The 25,359-nt window shown below is 41.4% G+C and overlaps 1 protein-coding gene across 11 annotated transcripts in view; it reads left to right on the top strand.

The window, feature by feature from the left end:
• LOC108002059 (lachesin-like) overlaps positions 1-25,359 on the top strand; it is a 298,367-nt gene that overhangs the window by 242,334 nt on the left and 30,674 nt on the right. For 2 of the 11 annotated variants that reach the window (XM_062086002.1, XM_062086026.1), the window contains one exon: positions 13,505-25,238. The exons of the other annotated variants lie outside the window; for them this stretch is intronic. In XM_062086002.1, the coding sequence (XP_061941986.1) occupies positions 13,505-13,614 (110 nt within the window). In that variant the 3' untranslated portion in view covers positions 13,615-25,238. Of the gene's footprint in view, positions 1-13,504; positions 25,239-25,359 lie in introns of those variants that run through there. 11 annotated transcript variants of the gene reach the window in all.

Raw genomic sequence — 25,359 nt, 5'->3', positions numbered from 1 at the left:
ATTAAAAATTTTGGCACAGAAACTCGGTCAGAAGATAGAGGAAACGATAACGTTTAAATCCCTTTTCGATTTATCCCGATATCTCGATCCATTGCCGAGATATAAGGATCCCAAGTTTCCATAGCGTTTCACGTGGCGCGGGGATTATGAATGGGCTCGTGACCTACATTTTTTCCTGGAAATGCGTACTACTACGCCCTACCAAGAATCGTGTACTACATTTTTCTAGAAATCGCGTCTGTCGCTTGTCTGCAGTTTGGGATAGGTCAGTGAGACGGGTGGGAGCGAGAGGTCCGAGCGAACGACAAGGACGCAGATAGTAAACGATTAAAAATTATAGTTTCCTTTACACGACGATATCTCGGGAACCGGAGGTCGTATCGAAATAATTGAAAAAGCATTTCAAAGGGTAAGATTCTGCGCTTCTGACGAACGTTCGTTCGTTGACCGGAAGTTATTATTTTCGAGGTTACAACGGTTTAAAGTTTTCCTAATTTTAATAGGATGTAATCGAGTTTGAAGTAAATGATTGAATATTACATTTTTCTTAACACGACGATATCTCGGGAACCGGAAGTCGTATCGGGATAAATCAAAAAGCATTTTAAAGAGTAAGGATCCATGCTTCTAACCATCGTTCACTCGTCGACCGGAAGTCGCGATCTTCGGAGTTACAGCGGTTCAAAGTTTTTCAAATTTTAATACCGTTTAATCGAGTTTTGAGATAATTTACGCCACGAATACGTGTATTTATAGAAGAATATTGCTCGCAATGATCTCTATTAACGACATATCATATTAATAAGCTTCTAAATTGATTCGAAAAGTTCTCTAGTTAAAGTAAATTGAATATTTAATTATATTGATTAATCAAATGAATTTTGCGGACTCTCGAAACTAATACCCAATCCTGCACATATATCACAAACGTGTACAACGTGAAAAGTACGTATTCGCGTAAAAGAACAAAAACCGAAATTATCCCAATTTTGCCTTGCCTTCTCTTTTACAAATTTAAAACCAAAGTTAATATGTTTAGAACATAGGCATAAAGTTTATCATACCGATTACCGCCAAGCAAATGTTTTCCGTTCCAATAGTGTCTGTGAAGTTTGTTCGTGAGGAGGAGGGAGGGGAGGATGGTAGAGGCGTATAATGCATAATAAAGCCGAAAATCAGAGACAGCAGCGCATTAATTAAAAGGGGAATTAATTAAAGTTTCGCCGCATTCCCGGTGAGGGTTACGTGTCGTTAGCAGAGTCGATCAGGGTCCGCGGTCCCTGATAAATAAACAATTTTCGGCCAGGTAATGGACGGGGCCGCGTGTTATTGCTCGAATCCCATTAGCCGAGGGCAAAAAGGAAAGCCAGATAACGCTAACAAACTTCGGTGATCGCAGTGCAATTGGAATTTCAATATTTCGCGAATCGATTATCAAGCGGATGGTGGTGGTAGTGGCGGTAGTTGTGGTGGTGGTCCACGAGCAACTACCTACAATCGAGTACTAGAACCCGACGCAACATCGTTCGATTCTGAATTATAGGGAATTACACAGGGTCACGCCCACCGTTCATGAAATATTAACGATTCGATTCACCCGCTCCGCGACTCCGACATCGTGCCTTTCGGTTTACCCACTTTTCCCATCCCGATCCTCCCCATCCACCATATAAAACCAGTTATAACACGCTTTCGTATCGTAACGATGAAATATTTTTGTCTCGATTGTTTTAATCTCGATGTTCGAGTCTCGATGGAATCGTAAGATGATTCGTTTGTACCACTACAACCGAGGTCTCCCTTCGAAGAAGTTTCGACATCGAAGAAACAATGGTAGAAGGAGAATGTTACTACAGTTTGATATCACCTTCGAGATCCAATCTCTCTTCTCTTCTCTTCTCTTCTCCTCCACAACCTCGCTCTTTGCATCGGTCGTTTACATCTTGACTGTGCGTCCATTTCTCTTCCACGTTTCTTGGAACCTTCGACTCTCTGTTCTTGCTTTTTCGAACCTTTCTCCGTCCCCATTTCGCCCTCGTAGGTGGTCGTAGTTACCGCGTCCCCGTTTCGTTCTCCAGCGTGCGCTTTATGCAGTAAATTGCCAGGTAGCACCGAGCTCTATGCTAATATCCTTACTGAGCCGCGAGTCTGGTCCCAAAGGCGAGGAAAGTTCTCTCAACACGGCCCTGTTTATCGAGGACGAAACCTCGTCATCTGGGTCACGGGGCCTAGTGGGAAGAATTGGTTAATTCCTGACGATTTGACTTTTATTCGGGATGAAGTTTCTTCCCTTTATCCCGGCCGAATAACTGGTCGAATACCATTCCAATTTATCTACGTGGAATCGATAATTTTCACGAATGCCAAACCGTCATGATTTATTACAGTGGCGTTGAAACTATTCTGGCCTACTATATTAGGTCGATGATGATGATCAGTCTGGTCGGGAGTCACGGCTCATTCGCCAGAGATACCTAAATTTCGTTACAGAAACGACAGATAGCCGGTTCGTGATTAGTTACAACGGTTGAAGAGTCTAAAAGGATACATTTTTCACAATTTCTCGTTTATTTAAAGCAAATTTCTTTACTCGATTTGACACGATTCGCAATTTTTGAAAAATTTCGCTAGCAATTTCGTATTACGAGATAATGATAAAATATATGAAATATGTTTTCGCATAAAAGTGATCATTTTGCAAACAGTTGGAGGGATCTCTTTACCGCAACGATTTATTTTTTTATCAGTCGGAAAAGTCTACGGTGATAACGAAGCATTAAACGAGATCCCGTTTTCAGTCTGTTTGATTAAATTTTCCGTTTTGTTTATTCACGCTCCACGTTATTTATTCAGATTAACCCTCGCCCGACGCCAGGTCTTTTTTCCATCCATTTGAGCCATCGACTCAGCCCGAACTCCGTTTTTATATCGCTGAAATATGAATACGCGGAAACAAAGAAATACAACAACAAACACAACTGTGAAAATGCGAAAAGCGCTAAAAGAAAAAGAAGAAAAAAGAAGAGATTTATCCGAAAATACGAATCGCAAAATGAAAGAAAACATTCTGGTATCCACGACGTCGTATTCCTAACCATACCCACAAGCACTATCAACTAAATCTCAAGATATGTAATAATAATAAGTATCCGTATTTTCCTGCTTCTCTTCTTTTTTTTCCCCTCCTATTTCAAACATTTTTTTCAAACATTTTCGACAAAATACCTCCAACGATGGACGGGAAAGGATTAAAAAGAGAGGGAGACGGTTGATCGATTCGCAGAACGGAAGGGAGACCGAAATAGCGAAGGATTGGGAATTCGCGCGAGTATGATGATCGCCGACAAAGGACACCCGTAATACGCGCGCATATTTGCGCAGCATGTGCAATGTATAACGCAGTCGAGCGATATTAAGCTCTCTCTCTCTTCCTCCCTCTTGTTCAAGCGCATCAAACGGGAATTATGTTACAGCAAAATGAGGGAGTAACGACAGAGTGTTCGCGAAGGCGAAGGGGAAAAATCGTCAAACGTTTCACCGAAAAAAGAAAAAAAAATGACGGGGAGGACATGTAATGATCGTGCGCCGAGCAGTCTCTGCATCACAAGATTCGCGAGCGTTTTTGAAAACTCGGCTCGAGTTTATCCCTCTCCCTTTCCCTCTTTCTCGTCCCAGCAAAGTCGTCCCCCAAACAATGAGCTCTCTCGCGACAACAGTTGTGAAAATCGAGATCTCGGATTAACGAACGGTATTGTTAGGAGAATTAAAGGAGGAGTATAGCGTAGCAGCTTAATTATTCAAAATTATGTTATTCGTTAGTTCGTTATTCTTCGGGGATCGTGATTGAGAATTCGATTTATTCTTGATTCTTACGATGTTCGGAAAACAGAAGGAAACGTTGCTTAAAATAGGATCGTATTATATATAATTCAGTTATAATTTGTGACAATCGAATCGTCAAAACTTTCCTTTCGAGATTTCCGTAACATTATATTTTTCCTATAATTTTACATCGAATTTACGGTCAAACTCCGTACATATTCTTCTTATATTCATTTCCAAATTTCTCTCTTTTCGCTGTATAGAATCTTTCACATAATAAAAACAAAAAGACTCGAGATATAATATTTTACTGCTTCGAAACGATGTCTCCAATCTTACTTCTCCTTAACAACGAAACAGTCCTCGATCCTCGTTCAAAAATATCACACGCCAAGTTTTCAATTTCTCTTACAATTTCTCTTACCTTCATTCTTGAGGAATGGAAGGTTCGAGCGAGTTTCAAACGTTCGTGGTGGAGATAAATTCGGATTTCGAGCGCGAGGCCGTCGAAAAAAAAAAGAAGAAACTGCGGGCAACGAGGCCGATGAGGACACGGCCTCCACAGTTATTGGACGCGGCGTTTTAACTTCCGGCGGCGGCGGAAGGGCGGCTCGAGTGGCTTCGTGTCCGTTCGTCGCAGAAGGAAGAGCACTCTGGGAGCCAGTCGCAGCGTGAAACGAGAGCGTTTCGAAACGCTCCCCCCCGAAGAATTCTAGTTTATCCCTAGACAGAGCGGGAAAAACCGTTTCTTCCGCCTCGAAATCCCTTTTTCCCTCCACTGTTCCACCAAGTGGCGCCTCCAAGTGGCGATCAAGAGAAGAAGCGACGTTTCTGCGACGATTTTACGGCTTCCGCTTTCTCGATGGCGAGGACTCGACGAGGCCTTTCGTAACGTGGCCTCCACCAGGGCAAAAGGGAAGTGGAAGCTCGTCTCTCTTGCTCGATTTTCATCGAGTGGAAGCCGTCACACGACACGCGTGTAAATTTAGCCGATTGTGCGTGATCGAATGGAAATAATCTCTTCTCAAGTAGTTCCTTTTTGTCGAACGAAGAAGTTCTTTAAGATTCTTCTTTTGAGATTCCTATTCTATTCGCATCCTTGTGGGTTTGGAAAGTGATTTAAATTTGACTCGTGAGAAAATGTTCCGTAAATTCGGAACAGATTCGTCCGGGGAAATATTATTTGAATAACATATTTCGAATTATTTAGATTATTATTATACGGGAAGTGTCACTTCACTTTTGTCTGTAAGATGAAATTGATAGGACACGTGTGATGGATATATCGTAATTTCATCGGGATGATAATTTGATTAAATCGAATTATCGGGTTCCGCTTTCTCGACGTGGTTCACGAGCTTTCGTAACGTGGCCTATGCCCGTGCAAAAGGGAAGCGGTTTCCCATCCCTCCGAAACCTGTGAGTTCCCATCGAAAGGTACGACGCGTGTGTAAGTTTAACCGATTGTGCGTGATCGAATGGAAATAACGACGTTTCGTCTCATCATTTTTTTACCATTTCTTTCGATCTACATTATTCTCTCGTACGTGGGTTGGAAAATAAAAATTCAAACTCGCATGTAACTCGAGAAAAGAATGCAATTATATAGAAACATTTTGAACGGTAAATTTGGAATATTTCCTTTTTTCTATTTCTTTCCAATCTGTAAGAGAAGTTGTTCGATTTTCAACGATGACCAGAGTGTATCGTTACGCTTTGTTACGCTTGGAAAGAAGGAACGGTTTCAAACTCCTATCCAACTATCGGTCTTAACTGAAATCTGCTGGTAATCGTGTTTATACCGCGTCTGAACGGAGCATTAAGTCACGTGTACTCGCGTGATAAATGGACCGGTGAACGGCACGGCTATTAGTCTTCGTTGTCGCGAATTATAGTGGACGAAATTCGTACAAGTACATATGTACGACGTCGTTGGACGGCCACCTCGATCGTCCTCAAACCCAGTTACCCAATGCCTCGTCGTTCCTGGAAACTTCCGGTTCATCGGCCGGTTTCCGTTATCGAGTTAAAGTAGTAATATTTCCTTCCCAAGCTCATCTTCGAACCAAAAAAAAAAAGAAAAAGTAAAAAACAAAGAAAGAAAGATGGAGGCAAGGAGAGAGAACCATCCTTTTCTTCTAAATTCAAAGTAGACATAAATAGATCCGTCCGGGAATGGAGAAAAATGTGCGGCTCGAATGAACTCCCGAGACCAAATCCACGTCGCGGATAATAAAATCTCGTTTCTCGGGAACGTAATTTGCGAGTCATATTTCCCGCGACGGAACGATGGAACTCTCCTGGTCCCCGATTTCATTCGAATTCTCCCTTTTCCACCGAAAAAAAAAAAAAAAAAGAAAAAAGAAAAAAGGAAAGGAAGAAAAAAAATGCGCCAACCCGGCCTATAAATATAAAAGGGAGTCGCTCGCGCGATAAAGGAAACGTGGTAAACGAGGCGTGCGAGAAAAGGAAAGGGAAAAAAAGAGGAAAGCTCAAGATCGAGGCATAGTTTCGTTCGAGTAATTTCCTTGCGAGGAATAAAAGGGTCAACGAAGGATAGCTTTCTGGTCTCCTGAGCCTTCTGTATTCTTCTCTTACCTTCCACATGCGTGATGTATACGCGTCGATGGGGCGAGGCAACCCTTGATACAGATGCCACATTCACCTCTAGGCATATATATGTGTGTGAGTGTATGTATATATAATAGGCGAAGGGGATGATGAGGGTGACAAATGAATGCGTGGGTGATACGTGAGGAAGGACAGATCTCGTTCTTATCCGGCTGAAAGACTAAAGACACCTTGGGGGATGCCGAAAGGAAGAAGAAACGAAGAAAACGAAATATTCTCCGGATAGGTTTCGTATCCTAACTGCGCGATCGAGAGAACGAAGGACGAATGCTTGCATACGGGAACAATGCTAGGAATTCGAGTTATCTGACGAGTTTCTTCGCGGTTTACGACTGTTCTAGCCGATTCAGAAATAAAATGATGCTTTCACGAAATCGCGGAAAAGAGTTGTTATTCTTGGATAGAATGTACAAGGAAGCGTTGCGATTGTCGTAAAAATTATTCGATTCATTTTGAAAGGAACATTTATTTCGGTCTGTCAAATGATTTAAATTAAAATTGCAAATATTGAATTAACTTTGACTTTGATAAGTTAAATTCAGTAAGTTATATATAAATTCAGATACTTCACTTGGATAATATTCTTTGTTTAACGTAGTTGGATTATTTTTATCAAACCTCTCCTGCATCTTACGCTAATACTGTTTAACGAGTTTTATAATTGTAATCGTAATTCTCATCACTCGTGAATATGTATTTTCAATTTAATCTTATGCGTAGATTCTATAAATTATGCAAACACATTTCGAGAATAATAACGTTTTTTCGATCGAATATTAAAATTCCAATTTATTCGTGTTTTTTTTATTAATTTTTTGATCTATAAATTTCATTGATTTTTTTTTTTGTTCACAGATCTATTTACACAAAATGTTTAAGCCAATTCACTGGCGAATAAAATAATGTTGCCTGAAATCGCAAGAGAGAGAGAGAGATAGTTTATTATTCAAAAATAGAATATTCATTCATGTACACAATTCTATTTATATTATTCCAAATATTCAATAGAACGTGATTCGCAACTTTTATCTTAAGAGTTGTTTTCATCTCTTACCGTGAACAATGGAAGATTAAAAAAAAAGAAAAATACGCGTCAAATATTTTCATACCAACCATGTTATAACAATTTCATGTTATAAAAACTACTTGTTAATATCGTAATGTTTAAATAATATTTATTCGTAGCTATATAATTGATTTTTCATATAACCTCGATCTCGATTTGGAATTAAAATATTATTTGCCATTATTATTATATCTTGAACGATAAATTATTGAAGTGACTCATCGAAGTAACTTTATTCGTTAATTAACTTCAACTATTAAATTTTGCCCTTAACATCTTCAGAGGAACACAGAGGCACGCACAAAATACGTTTAACTTTCATTAGATTAAAATTATTTAAAAAAAAAAAAAAAGAAATTAGAGTCTATCAAACAACTGTTCACCACGGAACTACTCGCAACAACGATAAAAATAAAAAACATCGAAGCATCGATATTTCTTGGCGATCAACTGGTTTGAAACGTTATCGCAACATTATTCGATCTTCCATATACTTGAACAGATTAAACTTCAGATCGGCCAATTTTTCCTGATCCTGAACAACCTTCACCTATCCCGAAATTATTCCAAGTTCGTGAGTTGCGCTCCCGTGCATCGCGACTCAGTCTCGACTGCGGAAAATTCTGCTGACTCGGTCGCCTCCGATAGCGTCTGCAGCCATTAAAACAACAGCACGTTACAAGTAACTTTAGACGTCGCAAATTGCACGTGCCACGAGTGTAGGAGCACTCTAGGAGAGGATGTTCCTCCTCTCCACCCTCTCCCCACCCTCGCCCTTGTCTCTCCATCCATCCGACGGCGATATATAAGCGATAACTCGATAACCTTCTTATTCCCTTCGACCTCATTTCTCCCCCTCCCCCCTCATCGATTTATAACGTTATAACTGGCCTCGTCTTGCCACTTAAAGCTGACGGCTCTGTCGGCTCCCATCTTCTCTCCGTCCCTTCCTGTGCGAAATAAAAAAAAAAGAGAGAAAAAAGGAAAGGGAAAAAGGAAAAAGGAAAAGAAAGAGCTGCCAACCGTTTCCATTAACGTCACGTTTGATTCTCGCGAAACGTTGGCTGCTCCATGACGTCCAATATGCACACGATACGATGTTTGCGTTGCAATAAATATAAATTGGAACGTGGATGTACGGCGCAGATTTCGCGTGGATGCACGGATCGTAAATCAGGTCGGCTTATGCCTCGATACGATCGCTATAAGCTGATCGCGCGCCATCTCCTCCCATCTCTCCCTCCCTTTCGACGTGCCGGAAGGAAAAAGAATCACCTCTCACCTCATTTTTCGTGAGCGCGAGATAGGTAGGCGGACGTGTCACTCCTTTGATACTTGACAACGCTTATCTAAATGTGTTGGCGTGGGAAAAAAAAGGAAAAAGAAAAGAATCATTTTGTGTTTGATCCGCAGATTATTCTGTTCGGAGAGAGATTAATCGTATAGATTTGAAGAGGAGCGACGTTGAATTTACGACGGAGGAATTTTTTCCTTTTTTTTTTTCAGTTTAAATGTGGAAATGCGGTGCGTTGTGTTAATAACAATAGTAATAATAAAATAAGGAAAAGAAAGAAAGGAAGAAAGAGGCAAAAGTAGGTAAGCGGCGAGATTGTAAGTTTTCGTTAAGAAAAGAAAAAAGAAAGTGTGAGGAGGAGGAGGAGAAGGGGGAAAAGGAAAATGGGCAGAGCGAAAAAGCAAAGCGGTGTCGGCTGATAAAAATGTTTGCCACCGGCGTTACGGAACGCGACCAAAGTTCCCCCTTATCGTTGATTAAATTAGCGATAGGGAAGTTTGAGCGTCGTTTTAATGGATCGCAAAAACGAGAAGCTAGATAGGAGATGGCGTTACGAAAATCGATGACTGGGCTAATCCAGTTTTTCCGCAATTCCCTCCCCCACTGTTCCTTTTGACAACATGAATTTTATTATTTGCGGTGGGGTTTCGAATAAAAGAGGAAGAGAAACTGAGAGACGCGTTCTATCGCGAGATTATTAATGGCGAACGATTTCTTCATTTTTCTATTAGACGGCATCAGTTTCCATCTTCCGTCATTTCTCAAATCAATGTTATCTTCTCTTCTTTTTTCGTCACGACACATCGATGGATCATCAATAATAAATAAGGAAATAAACCTGAATTTTCGATTCGACGTGGTAAAGTATCGGGAAAGAAGAAGATAACAGAGATGCGTTAAATGATATTCAGAGACAATAACGGTCGCGAAAGATGAGTGACGTATCGACAAAACGAGGGACGGTTAATCGGTTGTCGGGACAGATTCGAGTTGATTTAAAATTGGCAAATGTTGATTGAATAAGGAAACGGGGGATGGATAGGGGGCGATGATAATAAATCTGCAGGGACGGTGAGCGTCATCGAAAAATTTCACGGCTTCGCCAACGTCGACACCTGTCGATATCGAGACGTTGCATTAAAATTCACTGGCATGCACCCGGATTAACCGAGATTCTTCGCGACGTAACTCGCAGCGGCTTCGAAAAAGCGCCGCGAAATCGCATCAACCCACACGCGGCCAATTTGCTTTTTTCCATGAATAATTCCACCGTGAATCTTCGATCGCCGCTGTGAAACCAAACGAAGGATAACGCGCATGAAATATCAATATCGAAACGCCCCTGCGTATCGTGCAACGAAATATATCCCATTTCAAACCCCTTTTGAAAAGGGGAAATTCGAGTAATTTTAATAACTACAAAATCAATGATAATCGTAAAAAGAAATAACATTCGAGAAGAACAAGTACTCTAGAAAAAGAATTTGAATTTCCCTTCTGGGAAGCAAGACAAAATAAACGAAACGAGATCGAATATGAAAATTTACGAGTGCATACGATTAAACGCTTTGTTAAAGGATCTTGGTTATTAGGGGAACAACATAAAGGAGAAGTTAATAATCGGTGTAATAAACACGCCCTGTTCGAACTGAGGGCCCTCGTTCCTCGTATCGACGGCTGTCGATATCTCGCCATTAAAATTCACGGTGCCGTTTCCCGATTTAGAGAGAACTTTTCGAGCGACATCGCCTCTCTATCTCGAGCGAGGTACATCGAGTTTACGTCGCCGGCGTCGCGTCGTCGTCGCGTCGTCGTCACGGCGCAGTTTCGGCCGGTCGTCGCCAACCTTGTTACTTTGCATTCGCGAACGACCATGTCCGCCGACATACGCCATGAAAAATACATAATTCTTCGGCCAGAAGCGAAGTGTCAATAATAATACCTGCGTCTGCTCCGTTTCCGCTCCAATGGCCACCGATATTTCAAATCCTTCCCCTTTTTATTTCACTATATAATATCCGATTCCTCGTCCTTCGTAACGGCCCACATATTTGGACCGAATAATCCGTTACGTGATAAGAAGCGTGGTCCTCCCTGTTTCCTCTCTTACACCTTTCCTCTCTCTATCCGCGACATCACCTCTTCGCCGTTTTATTTCCACGAATGCTTTTCTCATTTCGCCTCCTCGTGATTTTTCGTTCCCTCTATTTTCCCCGTTTCTTTGTTCCCTTCTCGCGCGTGCCCCTTTTCGCGGGAGCGTGCCATCCCTGCTTCCCCTCCCTCGCCCACCTGTTTTTCAACCATTCTACCCGGAGCCACGATGGGAACGATGTATATATATATATCTCAGACGCGAGACTCGCAGCTAGACTCGCGTCGCCTGCGAGGAGGGTGGGGAACGTGATGCAGATCAACGATAAATCAGAAATGGTGGATGTAAATAAAAATCTTACGAGGAGGAAGAATTGGAAAGGGGGAGGGCTTTTTTGCGAAGCGAAAGGCTGCTGCTGCTGCTTTTGTCGTCTCGACCGGCGTCCAATTTGAAATTTTTCATCGGCCGCGATAACCGATACCGCGATTTGTAATTTCGCCCGCGACTCGACGAATTCAACGTTCCAGACGTTTATTTACCCGATATATTCCTCTCTCCCCCCTCCCTCTTCCATTCTACATCTCTCGGATTATTTATAACCCTATTTGCTACATTCGAGCGAACCCGAGATGAATAATCGAGATGCGATAAATTATGCTTCACAAGTTGCCACTTAATTCCATACATCTTGGAAGCTAGCTAGGTATTTTCAGATTTTTAAGAAGAGGGATGTGCGATATGGAAGATCTCTTATTTATAAAGGGACGGTTTAAAAATGATGTTCGATTAAATGTCGAAAAATTGATAAGTGCAGTGTATATATAGGAAGGGAGAGAGAGAGAGATAAAAACGCGCGTTTCCTCTTCCATCCCCTGTTCTGCACACCTGACGCCGCGTATAAACGGTAACGCGAAGAACTTGCTTGTCAGATCGACAGGTGATTCTTAGATTCAGGGGCTTCTCTTGGTAACTTTGATTTCGACGACATCGGCAGGGATTAGAGAAGAAATTGACTGGTGTCAGTTATTTTTCTCCTCCTCTCTTTTTTATGTTCGAATTAAACGTTGTTATTCGAAGAACGAAGAAAGAAAATTTTTACCCAAACTTCGTATTGTTATTTCATATATTTTTCATCTCTCAATCTCAATAATCTTTCGTTTCGGCTAAATTTTATTAAAGATTTCATCCTCCTAAGTATAAATCGTAAGACAAGATCGATGTATTTCTATCCCAACGGGTATTTCCTACCCATCCTCACAATGCTTTAAAAATACTTAGAGATACGTTTCAAAAGAATATTTTCGTAGAAAATCATCGGAAATGCGAGCGGGAAACGTAGAATTTTATTTTAAGATCGGCATCTTCGACACAAGAGAATTTAGGTGCAGCATCCGTGATAGAAGGAGCGGCTCCCGCCGATATATCGAGAAAGGGTGTATTTATTGGAAAAGCAATGAGATCTTGGTCGTTGCTCCACCGAGCTTAGATCAGAGATAGCGCGAAAGGAACACCCGAGGGACTTTAGACTAAAAGTTCCGCTCGAGACTCCTCGCTTTTTCCTTGCTTAGAGTACGAGTTTTCTTCCCCCCCTCCGGCAAGTTTTCGCCGGCGGAACGTTCACCACGTATGCCGGTGCACGCCAAGTATTTCGAAAATGTGCTACCTTAAATGTTAATTTAAATTCTGAACGATGCGACGCACGAAACTTCCTTCGATGGGGGAAGCTTTAAGGAAAATTTAAGCTCGAATAAATACCATTTTTTTCCCCTCCAAAGAAACTTCCTTCCAAACGCTTCCTTATTTTCGAATTATCGCACCAATCGTATTGGTCAATATCGATAAATATGTTTCACGAATCGTTTGTCCCTTTGATTATATTTTTCCATTCTTTTTTCTTGCATCTCTCCTTCTTTCTCCTCGAATTGCGAACTTCAAAAGGCGCGTATGATCTGGAAAAATTCCCTCGGTCGGGGATTCGAGTCAATGACGAGATAACTCGGCGAAATTTTAAACGAAAGGCTGGAACGAAATTCGAACATTTTGACACCTGATAATTACGATAATAAGCTTTGGAAATTAGGAACGTCGAGCAGTCACGGCCTACGGTGCATTGATTAATATGATCAGATTTTACGGCATAAGCCAATAACAAAACGTAATCCGGGGGTATGCGATTCGCGTAACCGGAAAATTATAATCCCCCCGCCCTTCCCTTCGTTCCAATTGGATTTGGCATCGAACGAAAGGAACGCGAACAAATTCTATTCGGATTGTATTATACATCGTATTCATCGTATATAAAATTCCGTGCTTGAGATACAATCAATTCTCGAAACCGGCCGTTTCAATAACGGTAGAAACAAGCGAATTCGAAAGACGGATAGCAATATGCTTCTTCCTATTCGCTTCGAAATTTCCACATCCGTGTATGCGCATCTTTCCTTATATAAACCCTCGCAAGAGATCTCGCGCGTACGAACGGCGCACCAGCTTCTTCGCCTCTTCTCCTTTCATGTCGAGAAAGAATAGAGACAACGATGCTTGTATCGGATGCACAAGGCGGCTGCGAGTAAACGAGAAAAATGCATTTCTGTTTCAGGAAGCGCGTACATCATAAGATGGAGCGCCCCTCAGTTGATGGTGGTTGCGGTGCAGTATATCCTCACGGGGCCCTACATGCCCCCGTACGTGCCCCAGACGGCGAATTAGAGGATGGACCCGAGGGGAAACGATGTTCGTCCAGCACCATGGTTTTTCCTCTCGCGCCCTGTCGCGTGACCTTTGTATCCATGCGATATCCTCACATTCTCACCGGGTGAGGGAGGCAGGGGGAGCCGTGTACGACGATACCTTCGATATCTTCCATTGGATGTGTCCGAGAAACTTCTTTTTTTTTTTTTTTGCGTCGATCCATTTCGCAAAGAAAGAGGGTATTTTCTTTAAAACGTGATCGAAATATATATATGCATCGTTTTATCATTTCTTTTCGAACTGGCCTTGAGGAAATATGCTCCTCTTCGTTGTATCGAAGAAGCGACTACCCGGATGTATGATGTATCCCAGATATTAGATTGACGGTTGATGGGATACATTAGCGAAAACAGACGAAATTATTTGCCAGGTGGTTGTATACCTTCAATTGGATTGTTAATTGCGATCGAATATTAATTAGAATAATTGAATTACGTTATAGGTTGGCTGCCGGATTACGGGCTTAATTAGCATCGGATAGTTATTGTGAGAGGCGAATTATCTTGGTAAATTATTTGTCAGAAGTAATGACGTATGAGCGGTGAACGCAGTGGTTGTTACACAGGAGCAATATGACGTTGCATCTGTGTGATATTATAAATAATTAATCGATACAATCAGGGAGGAGAGGGAAGTTTGCGCATCCGTTAATATTTATCTTAACATTTATCTTAATTGTTAATTCAGACATTTTATTACGATGATATTTTGCAATGACGATATCAGATGGCATGCTGCTACTTTCAATTAATTCGATACAGATATCGTTTACTTTAATATACATCGGTTGCTGATTAATTTCATCAACCAACTATTTGCTTCTTCTATTCCATAAGAGACGAGGAAATCAGGAGGAAATCGTCGATCAAGATCTTTGAAAACGTCGAATTAATTAAGCGTTTGTTGAAGAGAGATATAGGTGTAAAAAGGAAGAAGAAGAAGCGGAGACTTTGAAAGCATCCCTTTTTATACATATTCCGCATGACGCGATAAATTTCGAAAACCGCTCGAAATGATAAATCCACCCTCCGAGAGTAACTCAAACTCGGCCGATTTCTGGATTCTCCTCGATCTTTCGTCTTCCCCTTCGCACTTACAGCGTAATACGCAATCGATTAGTCGAATAGAACAGGAAAAATGCAACACGTTGTCCCGGATAAATCTGGAGGATTGCACGATCGAGGGATGAAAAGACAAGATTCGAAGATTCGAGAGGGCTCCAAAGAGATACGCGGGTGTAATAGTCGCGTGGGTTTGAAGAAAGGGAAAGAGAGAGGAAGAGAGAGAGAGAGAGAGAAAAGGGAGGGAATTTGATTAATGCTCGGGCACGGTTGAAAAATGGCGCAACGTCCTCGCGGAATCGAGGAGAAGAGAAGGTTGAAGGCAGAAACGGCAACGCGATGGTTTTCGCGATATTTTTAAAAACGGTCGCCAGAATCCAATTATCGAAACGGTTGGTTGGATCGTTGCTGGCCGGCGAAAAATTTCGTTCCTAGTTTCTCGAAAAAAAAAAAAAATTTCACGTATCTCGGCAAAAAACTCGCCGGCCCGCTGATTTTCCGCCCGACACGTTTCAACTTTTACAAATTTCCCCCCTTCCTCTTCTCCATTTTCGTTTCAATCTTTCCTTTCGTTCGCGATATTGTCATCATAATATCGGGTTAATGCGAGGTATCGTGGAAAATTCTTGTTTTCTTTTCCAGCCGCGTTGAAAATCCCTTTCTTCAACCGTCCGATTTTCAATGTCTTCTTTCTTCGATTCGTGCGAATGATCGTCGCGCGAACGATTTATTCGAATTTATACGAATTAAAAAAATATATGTATATAATATATAGGTAGGGAGTTGGAAATTGAAACGAAACGAGGGAATTTTCTAATTTTAACGCGACAAAAGTGGGGAAGGTAGCGGTGTAAAAACATTACGTGAAAGGGGGCACGCACGGGTCGCCCACCGAGGCCGGCTCCCTCTCAAAGACCGAAATTACTATGATTTTCAGGCGAACGTATTAATCATCCCGCTCGCCTGTAATTAAGAAACTTTCCATTACCGATCGTATAATCGGTACGTGACGTGTAATTGGGTTTCGCGGATATCGTCTGTGAGAGGGTGGTAAATTAAAATAGCTCTTGCCGTTCGAATTAATTATCGAAAGAAGACACAAAGACATCAAACGATACGGAGAATCCAATTCCGGGCACGGCTGATGAACGAATCCGCCGCCGCCACGCGTCGAGCGTAACGGTTAATCGAAAAGCATTCGATTCACGAAGAAACGGGGCCGGGAGAAATTCAAATTCGCGCCAACGTTTCATAATCCAGCCGGAACGAAGCGCAAATATTAATAACTGGCCGTGTTTTATCTGTAATTCAATTTCCCGGCCCACGGTAATTAAATACCACCCCCTGTAGCATTCGTTCATGAAAATTTACGACACTTTTATCACGGTTTTTCTCAAGTCCCTTCTTTTATTTTATCCCTCGAGTTTAATCGAGACGAACGCGTTCCGATCGTCCTCGCTCGTTAAGAAATGTTCAAAATCGATTTCTATAATTTTTATACATTATCGGCTCGCGAAATTGCAAATCGCTGTAAGATTAACTGGAAATGAACTAACGACGGTCCACCTTGGTCAACGCGTAATAAAATTGTGGCAGTAATCGTTGGAAACCATTTGCGTGTCTGGATAATTCCGTCGGTCGGTCACGCGAGCCGGGCAGGGAAGCCGGTATGAAAAGTTTCGATCGCGCGAAAAGGGCTTCGATATCATTCCGAGCGGAAAGTGTTTCGTAGCTGGAAAGTTGCCCCGATTCGAAATTGAAAAGTTCTTCTTCGATATCTGGCGATATCTTCCCTCGAATAAAGATTTCTTCGAAAACATGGGCATTTTGAAAAAACGAGAGAAAAAAGGAAATACTAGGAACGTGATTTAACGTAGGAGAACGAAAGAGAAAGAAGGAGAGAGAGATTCGTCTGTTCGACGAGATTCCTCGGGATCTCCAATCCCAGGATTACGGTTCGTGCATCGAGAAACCACTCTGTCTCTATTTTGGGATTAGCATTTAAATGAAATCGCGAATTAGCGCGGCGTTTTAGATTTATCTTGGGACAGGGGGGAGGAGGAGCGTCGCCAACGAGGCGCCACGCGGTCGAACGATAAACTTCATTCGAATTCGGACCACGAAACCAGCCGAAACCGGTTACATTATAATTCCTCCTACAAACCTCCTCCCGTAATTGCCGCTACCTCCAACGATTTAATCAAGATATCTCTCTTCTTCGAAATAATCGCCAAATATCGGCCGCGACGTCGAACATCGAAAAAACTTTGCAACAACTTCGTTCGAGATCCATCGAATTCGAACAGGCATTTATCCGTCGCCGGAGATCGTGCGTGTGCGTGTGCGGGACGAGACGAGACAATTCGGATTCGAGCCACGAAACAACGCGCACGGGCGAAATATCTCACGCCAATATAATTGTACGCGTTTCAGAGGTATCATTTCGTAATCTATGTAGCGCTGGTCGGATGGGGGATTATGTTAAGCGATGCGTGAGCGGGTACAGTGGACGGGAAGCCAGGCGTAACAGAGATACTGCTCGGTGACGTCGTTACACGCCACGGGTGTATTCCCCGGCCCGTGCACGCGCCGATAGAATACACGCCTCCCTATTTAGATGCGTGTACGGATAGGAGCCGTGTGTCGTCGCACGAGCGACGTGGATTTTATTCCTCCCTCTCTCTCTCTCTCTCCGTTACGAGGAATTAATTTCTAATTTCGACCTGCTCGAGGATATCGAAAAGGAATCGATTTCTTCTTTCTGAATTGAAAAGAGTTGGCGAAGAAATTGGGGGAAACATTTTTCTTTTAACACGGTTCGCTGGTGTTTAAACTGGAAATGAAAATGAAAGAAAATAGCGGTTAAATGGTTAATGCATATCTTTATAATATGTAATCGGCTCTGTTGAATTCGGTTGAAAATTGAATAGGCGTCGTGAATATAATAAATCGTGTATGGGATAGGGTTGTTGTTAGCTTAATTAAATTTCTTTTTTTATAATTCGAAGTGTTCTTCTTATTCCGATAAATATATATGAAATACGGTAAAAGAAAAAGGAGAAAAAAAAGGTAATCGTTCGAGAGCAGAACGTTAGAAAAGACGATATTACCCTACTTTTCCCTTAAACCCTGGAAAGATTGGAAAATTTACATGGCAAAGAAGGAACATTGTTATTGGGAGATTGTTTAAAACGGCGTCGGGTGTGTGTTAAGGTTGATTTAAGTTGACTCTAAGTTTGCTCTTGCGAGGAGGCAAGCCTCCTCGGCCAGACGAAGAATCGAGGTTATGCAAATTACTCCTTAAGTAGATGATAACCCAAAGTTAACCTAGATCCAAGCCACGGTTAAGCCATTCTGTATCCCCGTATCTTCTTATCCCCCGCTATTATTTCACCCTACCCCCCCGATTACTTGTCGATTATCGTCGAGCCGTCGTTAAATTTTTCATTGTTTAGCGCAGGATGTCGCGGATAACATTCCTTGAACGTGATAACGTTCGTTTGGAAATACGTACGAGTACATATTTTCACCAGATATTTCAAAATGAACCGAAATTGTTTTTTTGACGCGATGGCGGGAGGAGTATTATCCCCGGTGAATGTAACGCGTTCGATGGCGGGGGACATCAAGCGCGTTTACCGTGACACGAGTTTCGATTAATAAGCAGAAAATTACGACAGTGCGGGCAACAATGGGGCCGTGCAGACTAATGGTCTCGATCCCGCTTTTCACTATGGTGAATTACAGAAAAGAGAACGAACGGTTCGACGAACGGTTGTATTTAATGTATTCCCTGTTTATATCGTTCGAGCTAGATTAAAATTTAATGTTTTCGCGATTTCATTCGACGCGAAAGCATTACATTACGAAACGATCGTTGAAACTTTTTACAATTCGATGGATTTCAAATTACCTTTTAGCTCGAGACATTTTTTTATATTTTATTTTTTCTTTTTTTATATTGTATTTTTATATCTTTTTCAGAGAGTTTATTATTATTATTTTTTTTCCAAATAATTGTTAGATCGAATAAATCTCGAATACTACTTCTATTTATTTCGGGCTGTTTATATCGTTACCGTCAAAGTCGAGAAATTTATTCGGCTCTCGAATATTTAACACGTCAAGTAGTATAAATCGAGCATGTATCAGACGCTTGACGAAATTTATCACTACGACCGACAATTATATTTCATCTTATAAATTCGAGCAGACAACATTCCCAGTGTAATATTTTATATCGCCGCTCTCGTGAAAAAACAAAAATATATTTCTCGTATTAATGCAATAACCGAGGCAGAATCGAGAGCAAATTTTATTCCGTTTTAAATCTCAAACATTCTCGCTAATTCTCGTGAAATTTGTAAAATATATCCACCATCTTCTTTCCCGTTACAAATTAATAACAACGTTTCGTTCGCCCCTTACCTATACAGCTTTCCGACCGAACCAGTATTCAAATTGGCATGTTTGTATTAAAAAAATAGCAACGATTCGATAAATGGAATCACGCACAATGAAAAAAAAAAAATCGTCGAATTCGAGAGACAAAAGTGAAAATTCGAGGGAGGATCGACAACAATCAAAAGTTTTACGTAAAGAATTTCTATCATACCTTCTCCGTACGAAGTCCAAAGTTTAAGTAAAGTATTTATTATTTTTATACGGGAGAAATTTCTTTCCACCGCGTTATTCCCAAAGAAGAAGAGGAAAGTTTCACTCCGTAAACCTAACAAAAATGGCCGAGGCTCCGGTTAAAAGCAAAAGCGCAAAAATTGCAAAGATTTACGCGTTTCGTTCGCGAAACGAGAGAGGAGAATTCCGTGAGAGATTGTTGGACGATCGAGAATCGGAGCTGAGGAACAAGAGGATCGATTTAAATTGCTCGGCCACCGTGAACGTATTTGCATGATAGTGATTTTCGTGGTTGTGCCACGAATCAGCATAATAATACTTCTGAGAAATGTAACAGACTGGAATCGGACAAGAGTTTGTGTACGTATATATGTATAATATCGTACGAAATTAGAGGTTAGAGATGGAATGATGGCGCGGGACGGTTAGAAACGGATCCTGTTATACATAATCTGTGTTACGGTCCACGAGCTTTTCTCGTCCGGTTTAACACGCCCCATTCGTGGCAGAATTCACCGCGGCGAAAGTATTGTCTCGTTCGCGAAAACTCGCCCAATCTGTTGCTCTCGTTTCTTTCCATCGAATCTTTTTCTTTCTTTCTTTCTTTTTCATACGCGTGAAAACGAACGATCGATCGATCGATCGAAATTCATCCACGTATCGCGAAGAAATTTAATCAGAGACCGTATGATACGCGTTTGAAAGAATAAAGATTGGACGAGTTCGGTCGAATTCGTCGAATTTGCATTATATTATTTTTAACCAGGAACCGGACGATCGGGGAAATTTTTTAACGGGGACGGGATTAACATGGGAAAACCTTGCTCGGGAAATATCTTTAAAATCCACTCGGAGTTTTAATCACCAGACAGCCGGCGAAACCAATAAAACTAACCGCCGTTATATACATATACGTATATATTGAAACAAAAAAAGAAAAAAAAAAAAACGAGGCCATTGTTCGTATTTCGTTATTTTCATATTTACCGGAAAAACAGGACATATCGGAGATTAAAGGGGAGAGAAGAGCAGAGAGGAGAAATATCTTGATTACAATTACCTCCAATCGCGTAAAAAATAAAGTGGAAAAGAAAAAAAAGAAAAAATAACCGAATGAAATTTGTGTTTAACGATTGTCAAACAAATCAGAATCTCGCGAAAAATCGTGGCAAGGTCGTTGCCGGGAAGTGGAAGAACGGAGATACGAGAATATTTAAATGAGACACGCGTTTCGAAACTCACCCTCGCCGATCCTTATCGCTCCATTTTTTCTTCTTTTTTGCACACGGGGTGCAACTGTATCAGGCGTCATAAAAGTTTGCTCGTTGCGCCGGGAATCACCGGGGTCCCGTCAGAATCGTGGACGGAGGGAGAGAGGGAGAGAGAAAGTAAGTGTCTAAGTGGAAAAGAGGGAGAAGGAGGGGAAAGGAGTAGGGGGAAAGAGAGAGAGCGCGATATGGGTGGAGAGATCCTGTTATACACAGTCTGTATCATCACTTTGCGATGTACTTGCGAGCTTTTCCCGCCTCGTTTAACACGGCCCATTCATAATAGGGTGACGGGCGTAAAAGTATTGCCGGTTATCGCGGTGGCCGCACCACGTACCTCGCCAAACATTGTCCGACCTCCGATTTACCACCTCTACCCGGCCACCCTGTAGAGGGACACCTATTGTCCTGAGTTACGATGCACCGAGGTCGGCCACCCACGGGCCGACACTTTTACAGGCCCCCGACCCTTGCCGCCTCATAATTGCCAGATTGCTGAACGACAAAACTAGCTATCCCTCCCCTCTGCCGCCTTCTACACGAGTGAACGAGAAATAACGCGATAAATCTCGTTACGTAGAATACACAATGCAGAGTCTCGTTTATATTTAATATCGCGTCCGATTTTTTCTTCTTTTAAATTATCCAAGCAAAGAAGTTAGCTTAATAGCTAATTAATTGCGAGCAGATCGAAGTTCGATCTTTTCGACCGTTTACCCGATCAAGGTTTAAAGCGATTTTTCTCAGTGGACGAAAAATATTTAGAAAGAGAGAGAGAGACGAGTGATAGTTGGAAATTATTAATCAAAATTTAAAAGCTTTCTAATTTTGTATCCGTGGCAAGGAAAGGTATCTGTTTATTTACATCGAATACGAATAAAACTCGTGTTAACGTGTCAATTTCAACCCATTTTCCCACGCGATATTTCTATCGTAACTATCTTCCATCCCTTTGTTTACCGGCGAAATCCAGTTTATCGTATCGTTTACCCTCCAGAGATCCAGTCGTTTATCAAAGTCCGTTGTATCAGGATGATAGAAATCCTTTGAGATGCATGCGTATCCACGTTTAAGTTGCTCCGGAGGGGCGGTCTCCTAATCGGAAAGTTTGATTTAAACAAGAGAGGTGGTGGCCGGTTTGTCTTCCTGTCGATTTAAGGAGGGGAGCACGCAGCGCCGTGGAAAGATCGGGGAGACTTACGGGCGAAACTTCATTCAGACACGGGCCAACTTTTCCACCAACTTGGCGAATTTATTTCACGGCCGTATCAGACACGCTGATCCCTGAGAGCTTTCGAGGAGCTTTCAGATTCGCATCGACCGACTTTCACATCGTTCAATGTTTCGAGTTTCACCGGTGTTTCTCGGTTCGCCCGGGGTTCCAAGTTACTGTTCGACGAACAGGCCGAGACACGAGAACCGATCGTTCGGTCGTTAAGGCGTCCAAATCTCTTAACGTCGTTCCCCTTCCGCGGTTAAAGTTACGAGGAATTCCGGGGACCTCGTTTTATCAATTCCGGGATAAAACACAGCGGTTAAGCGTCGCCTCGGAAATTCCAAAGATTGGAACGCTTCGCTTCGAGAAATTGTTTTCTTTCGTAATTTCAACACCTCGAGATGTATCGAAATATTTAACTCTTAACAGCTACAAATTAGCTAGAAATTCCTGTATATTAGCTCTTTTAGAGAATCGTAAGAGCGGTAATAACGGAAAACTCTTTCCTTGGATCGAGAAAAAGGGAAGAGGATACGAGACATTAATGAGAGGGTAAGAAAGTAAGTTGCATGCCATCAATGAACAACAATGACTTCAAATTTCGCCTGCTTTTCAGTATATTCGCTTTCGAAATTCTTTCTAACTCTTCTGTTCGACACACGGCTCTCCCCGCCACGAAAGGTCGGAACACCGATCGTATACGCAATTTCACCGATCCACCCACCGATAGTCAAATTGTGAAACAAGTTGAAAGTATTATTGCTTATACTTTAATGTATCATTATATTGTATCGAATGTTTTACGTAAGGACCGCGACCTCGAGGTAAGTAAGTACTTTCGGTGCTCAACGGGGGACGAATGAAGGTTTACAAGAAATTATAATTATATCAGACCGGAAGTCCCCGAAACCCGGTATCCCGTTGGAAGGGCGAAACGAACGAATGCGCGAAAAAAAAATATTCAACAATATACTCGCTCCCCCTTTTTTCTCGTCGTTTCTCTCGTCCATGGGTACTCGTAAGCTGTAAGGGAATTGTAAATAGCTCAGTGTATAAATTTCAGTTCGGGATTCATTGTATAAACATTATAAATACGTCTGAAAGAGCGTGAGTTCGTTCGTATCGATATCCCCCCGTTTAAAAAGCGGTTCTCGATGCGAGTTTGACGCGCGAATCTCTGTAAATAAATAAATAAATAAATAAATAAATAAATAAATAAATCGATCACATAAGAAGTGCCAAAATACGTGACTCACATATATACATACACGCATACGTGGATACACGCGTAACAAAACATATAAATACGTGTACACGGTGCACACGAATCGAGAATCAACGCTCGTTTCCTGCAATAACAAGCGAACCGGGTTGATACCTCAGCTCGATACCGAAAGTTCGGCAAGAGAGAGGATGGAACGTGATACAATAACGGATATCCGGCTATGTGTTGGCCGGCTATTTGAATAATGAATGGCCTGCTGATTCCCATCACCCTAGTAGTCGAGCATAGAAGGATTATTCGCGAATAAACGTCTCTCGCCAAACTTACCCTGCGTTGCCTTCTTTCTATGCATCATAAAAGATGCGCTTTAACGTCCTTCTTTTTCTTCTTTTTCGTCCAATTGCTTTTGTCTTTACCCACCTAGATTTGTCTATTAATTTAATTTAATAATCAAAAAAGACGGGAGGAAACGTAAACGCGTTGACTTTTCTTACTTTGTGTTACTTTAGATGTTGGAGAGACTCGTAAAATTAGACTCGTAAAGAAATCCTGCAATCTAGATTACTGCCATTTATATACCAGACTTTACTGCCATTGCATGACAGATTACTGTCGCGCAATCATCGAAGAGCAAGATAGAGAGAAAAATCGGTGTGCTTTTTTTCTATTTTTTTTTTTTTTATTTAACATACTGTAGCGAACGATTGTTGTTAAGATGACGAGATTTTTCGTGTACACGTGTGTGAGAGAAAGAGAGAGAGAGAGAGAGAAGCGGGAAAGCTCTAGTCCTAAGAAGGTTTAAACGATAATTTAATTATGTCGTCGTAAGTCTCGTATCTTATAGGCAATTCCGCCAATTGCTCGCCACAAAACCAATCCTCGATCGTTCGATTATTGTTGTTAATTATTATTATTATATTGTTGAATCGACGAGATCGATTAGATCTTTAGAGAGACGACGACGACGACGACGACTACGGCAAGGAGCTGAGTTTTGTGGCTGGCAACTGTTTCACTGTGTTCCTGTAAATAATTATACATAAACGAAAGGTGTAACCTGCTTAGAATTAACTAACTACGGCGTAAAGTAATTATAACGAACATCGTTTCGAAACGATGGAAACGAAACGTGGGATCGACGAAGAAGCCTCAAAACACAAACCACCCCCTTTCTTCCTCACCCCTTCTTCTTTTTCTTCTTCTCCTCCATCCTTCATCTTTCCTCTTCGCGGAGAGAGAAATTCTTACGATTGCTTTTTCCAAAAATTTCGAAATTACGAGCCTTCTTTCTTATCCTATCCGACGCATCGCGAGAAAGTATTTTATTAATCGATTTCGAAGCCTCGGAAAAAGATTGCCAGATGTTTCGATATTTTTGCGGACAAATCCATTTTGAGTAAGAATTTCATCGAGAAAAAGTTCGTACGAATGAACGAACGAACGATCCTGAAATTATTATAAATTTTCGATCATATTTGGTTCGAGAAATTCTTAAAAAAAAAAAAGTTCTTTTTTTCTTTTGCGTTGTAAAGAAGAGATTTGGACGAATTAGATGAGTATCTATCCGTACGAGATAAGATCCGTTGCACGATTGAGAGAGAAAGAGAGAGAACGAGAGAGAGAGAGAGAGAGAGAGCGAGAGAGAGAGAGAGAGAATTCACAAAAAAAATGGCGACCGCAAATCTGTCAAAGGATAGAGATCATCGGAGAGGAAGATATACATACACCTGAACGGGTCAAGATGAAAAGAAAAAGAGCAAAATAAAAGGCACCGGAAATCGCTTTTAATGTGCATTATAAACTCGCTGCGTAGTGTTACTCTAAATGTTGCTACATTTAATATGTAAGTAATAGATTGTGTTTTAAATTGTGTAAAGAAAGAGAAATCGGCGGATCGTTTATTTCATCACTTCACACAAGTGGGACAAGTTGCGTCAATTAAAAGTGTATAAAAGGAAAAAAAAAAGAAAAAAAGAAAAAAAGAAAGAAAGAAAGAAAAAAAGAAAGAGGAAAAAAGCCCAAAGCGAGAAATTGTTGACCGATGGCTGGGTCCTTCCTTTCGGTTTTCCATATGGGAATATGTTTTCTGTCCGCGTTATTGTACATTTTTCATAATTCCCTTATTGTGATAAATTTATCTAGAACTGTACGAATAAAAGAAACAGAAACAGAGATAACGTTGTTTTCATTGTCAAACCACGTAACCACCCTTCCAAAACGAGAAAACTGAAAACCACGATGAATTGGGTAACACACTTTCACAAATATTTAATTAAAGTCGTCTACATTATCGTTTCA

This window comes from Apis cerana, linkage group LG1 (assembly GCF_029169275.1).
Source record: "Apis cerana isolate GH-2021 linkage group LG1, AcerK_1.0, whole genome shotgun sequence".
Classification (NCBI taxonomy): Eukaryota; Metazoa; Arthropoda; class Insecta; order Hymenoptera; family Apidae; genus Apis; species Apis cerana.
The sequence above is the reverse complement of the archived record's forward strand: the minus strand, read 5'-3'. Positions and strand labels throughout refer to the sequence as shown.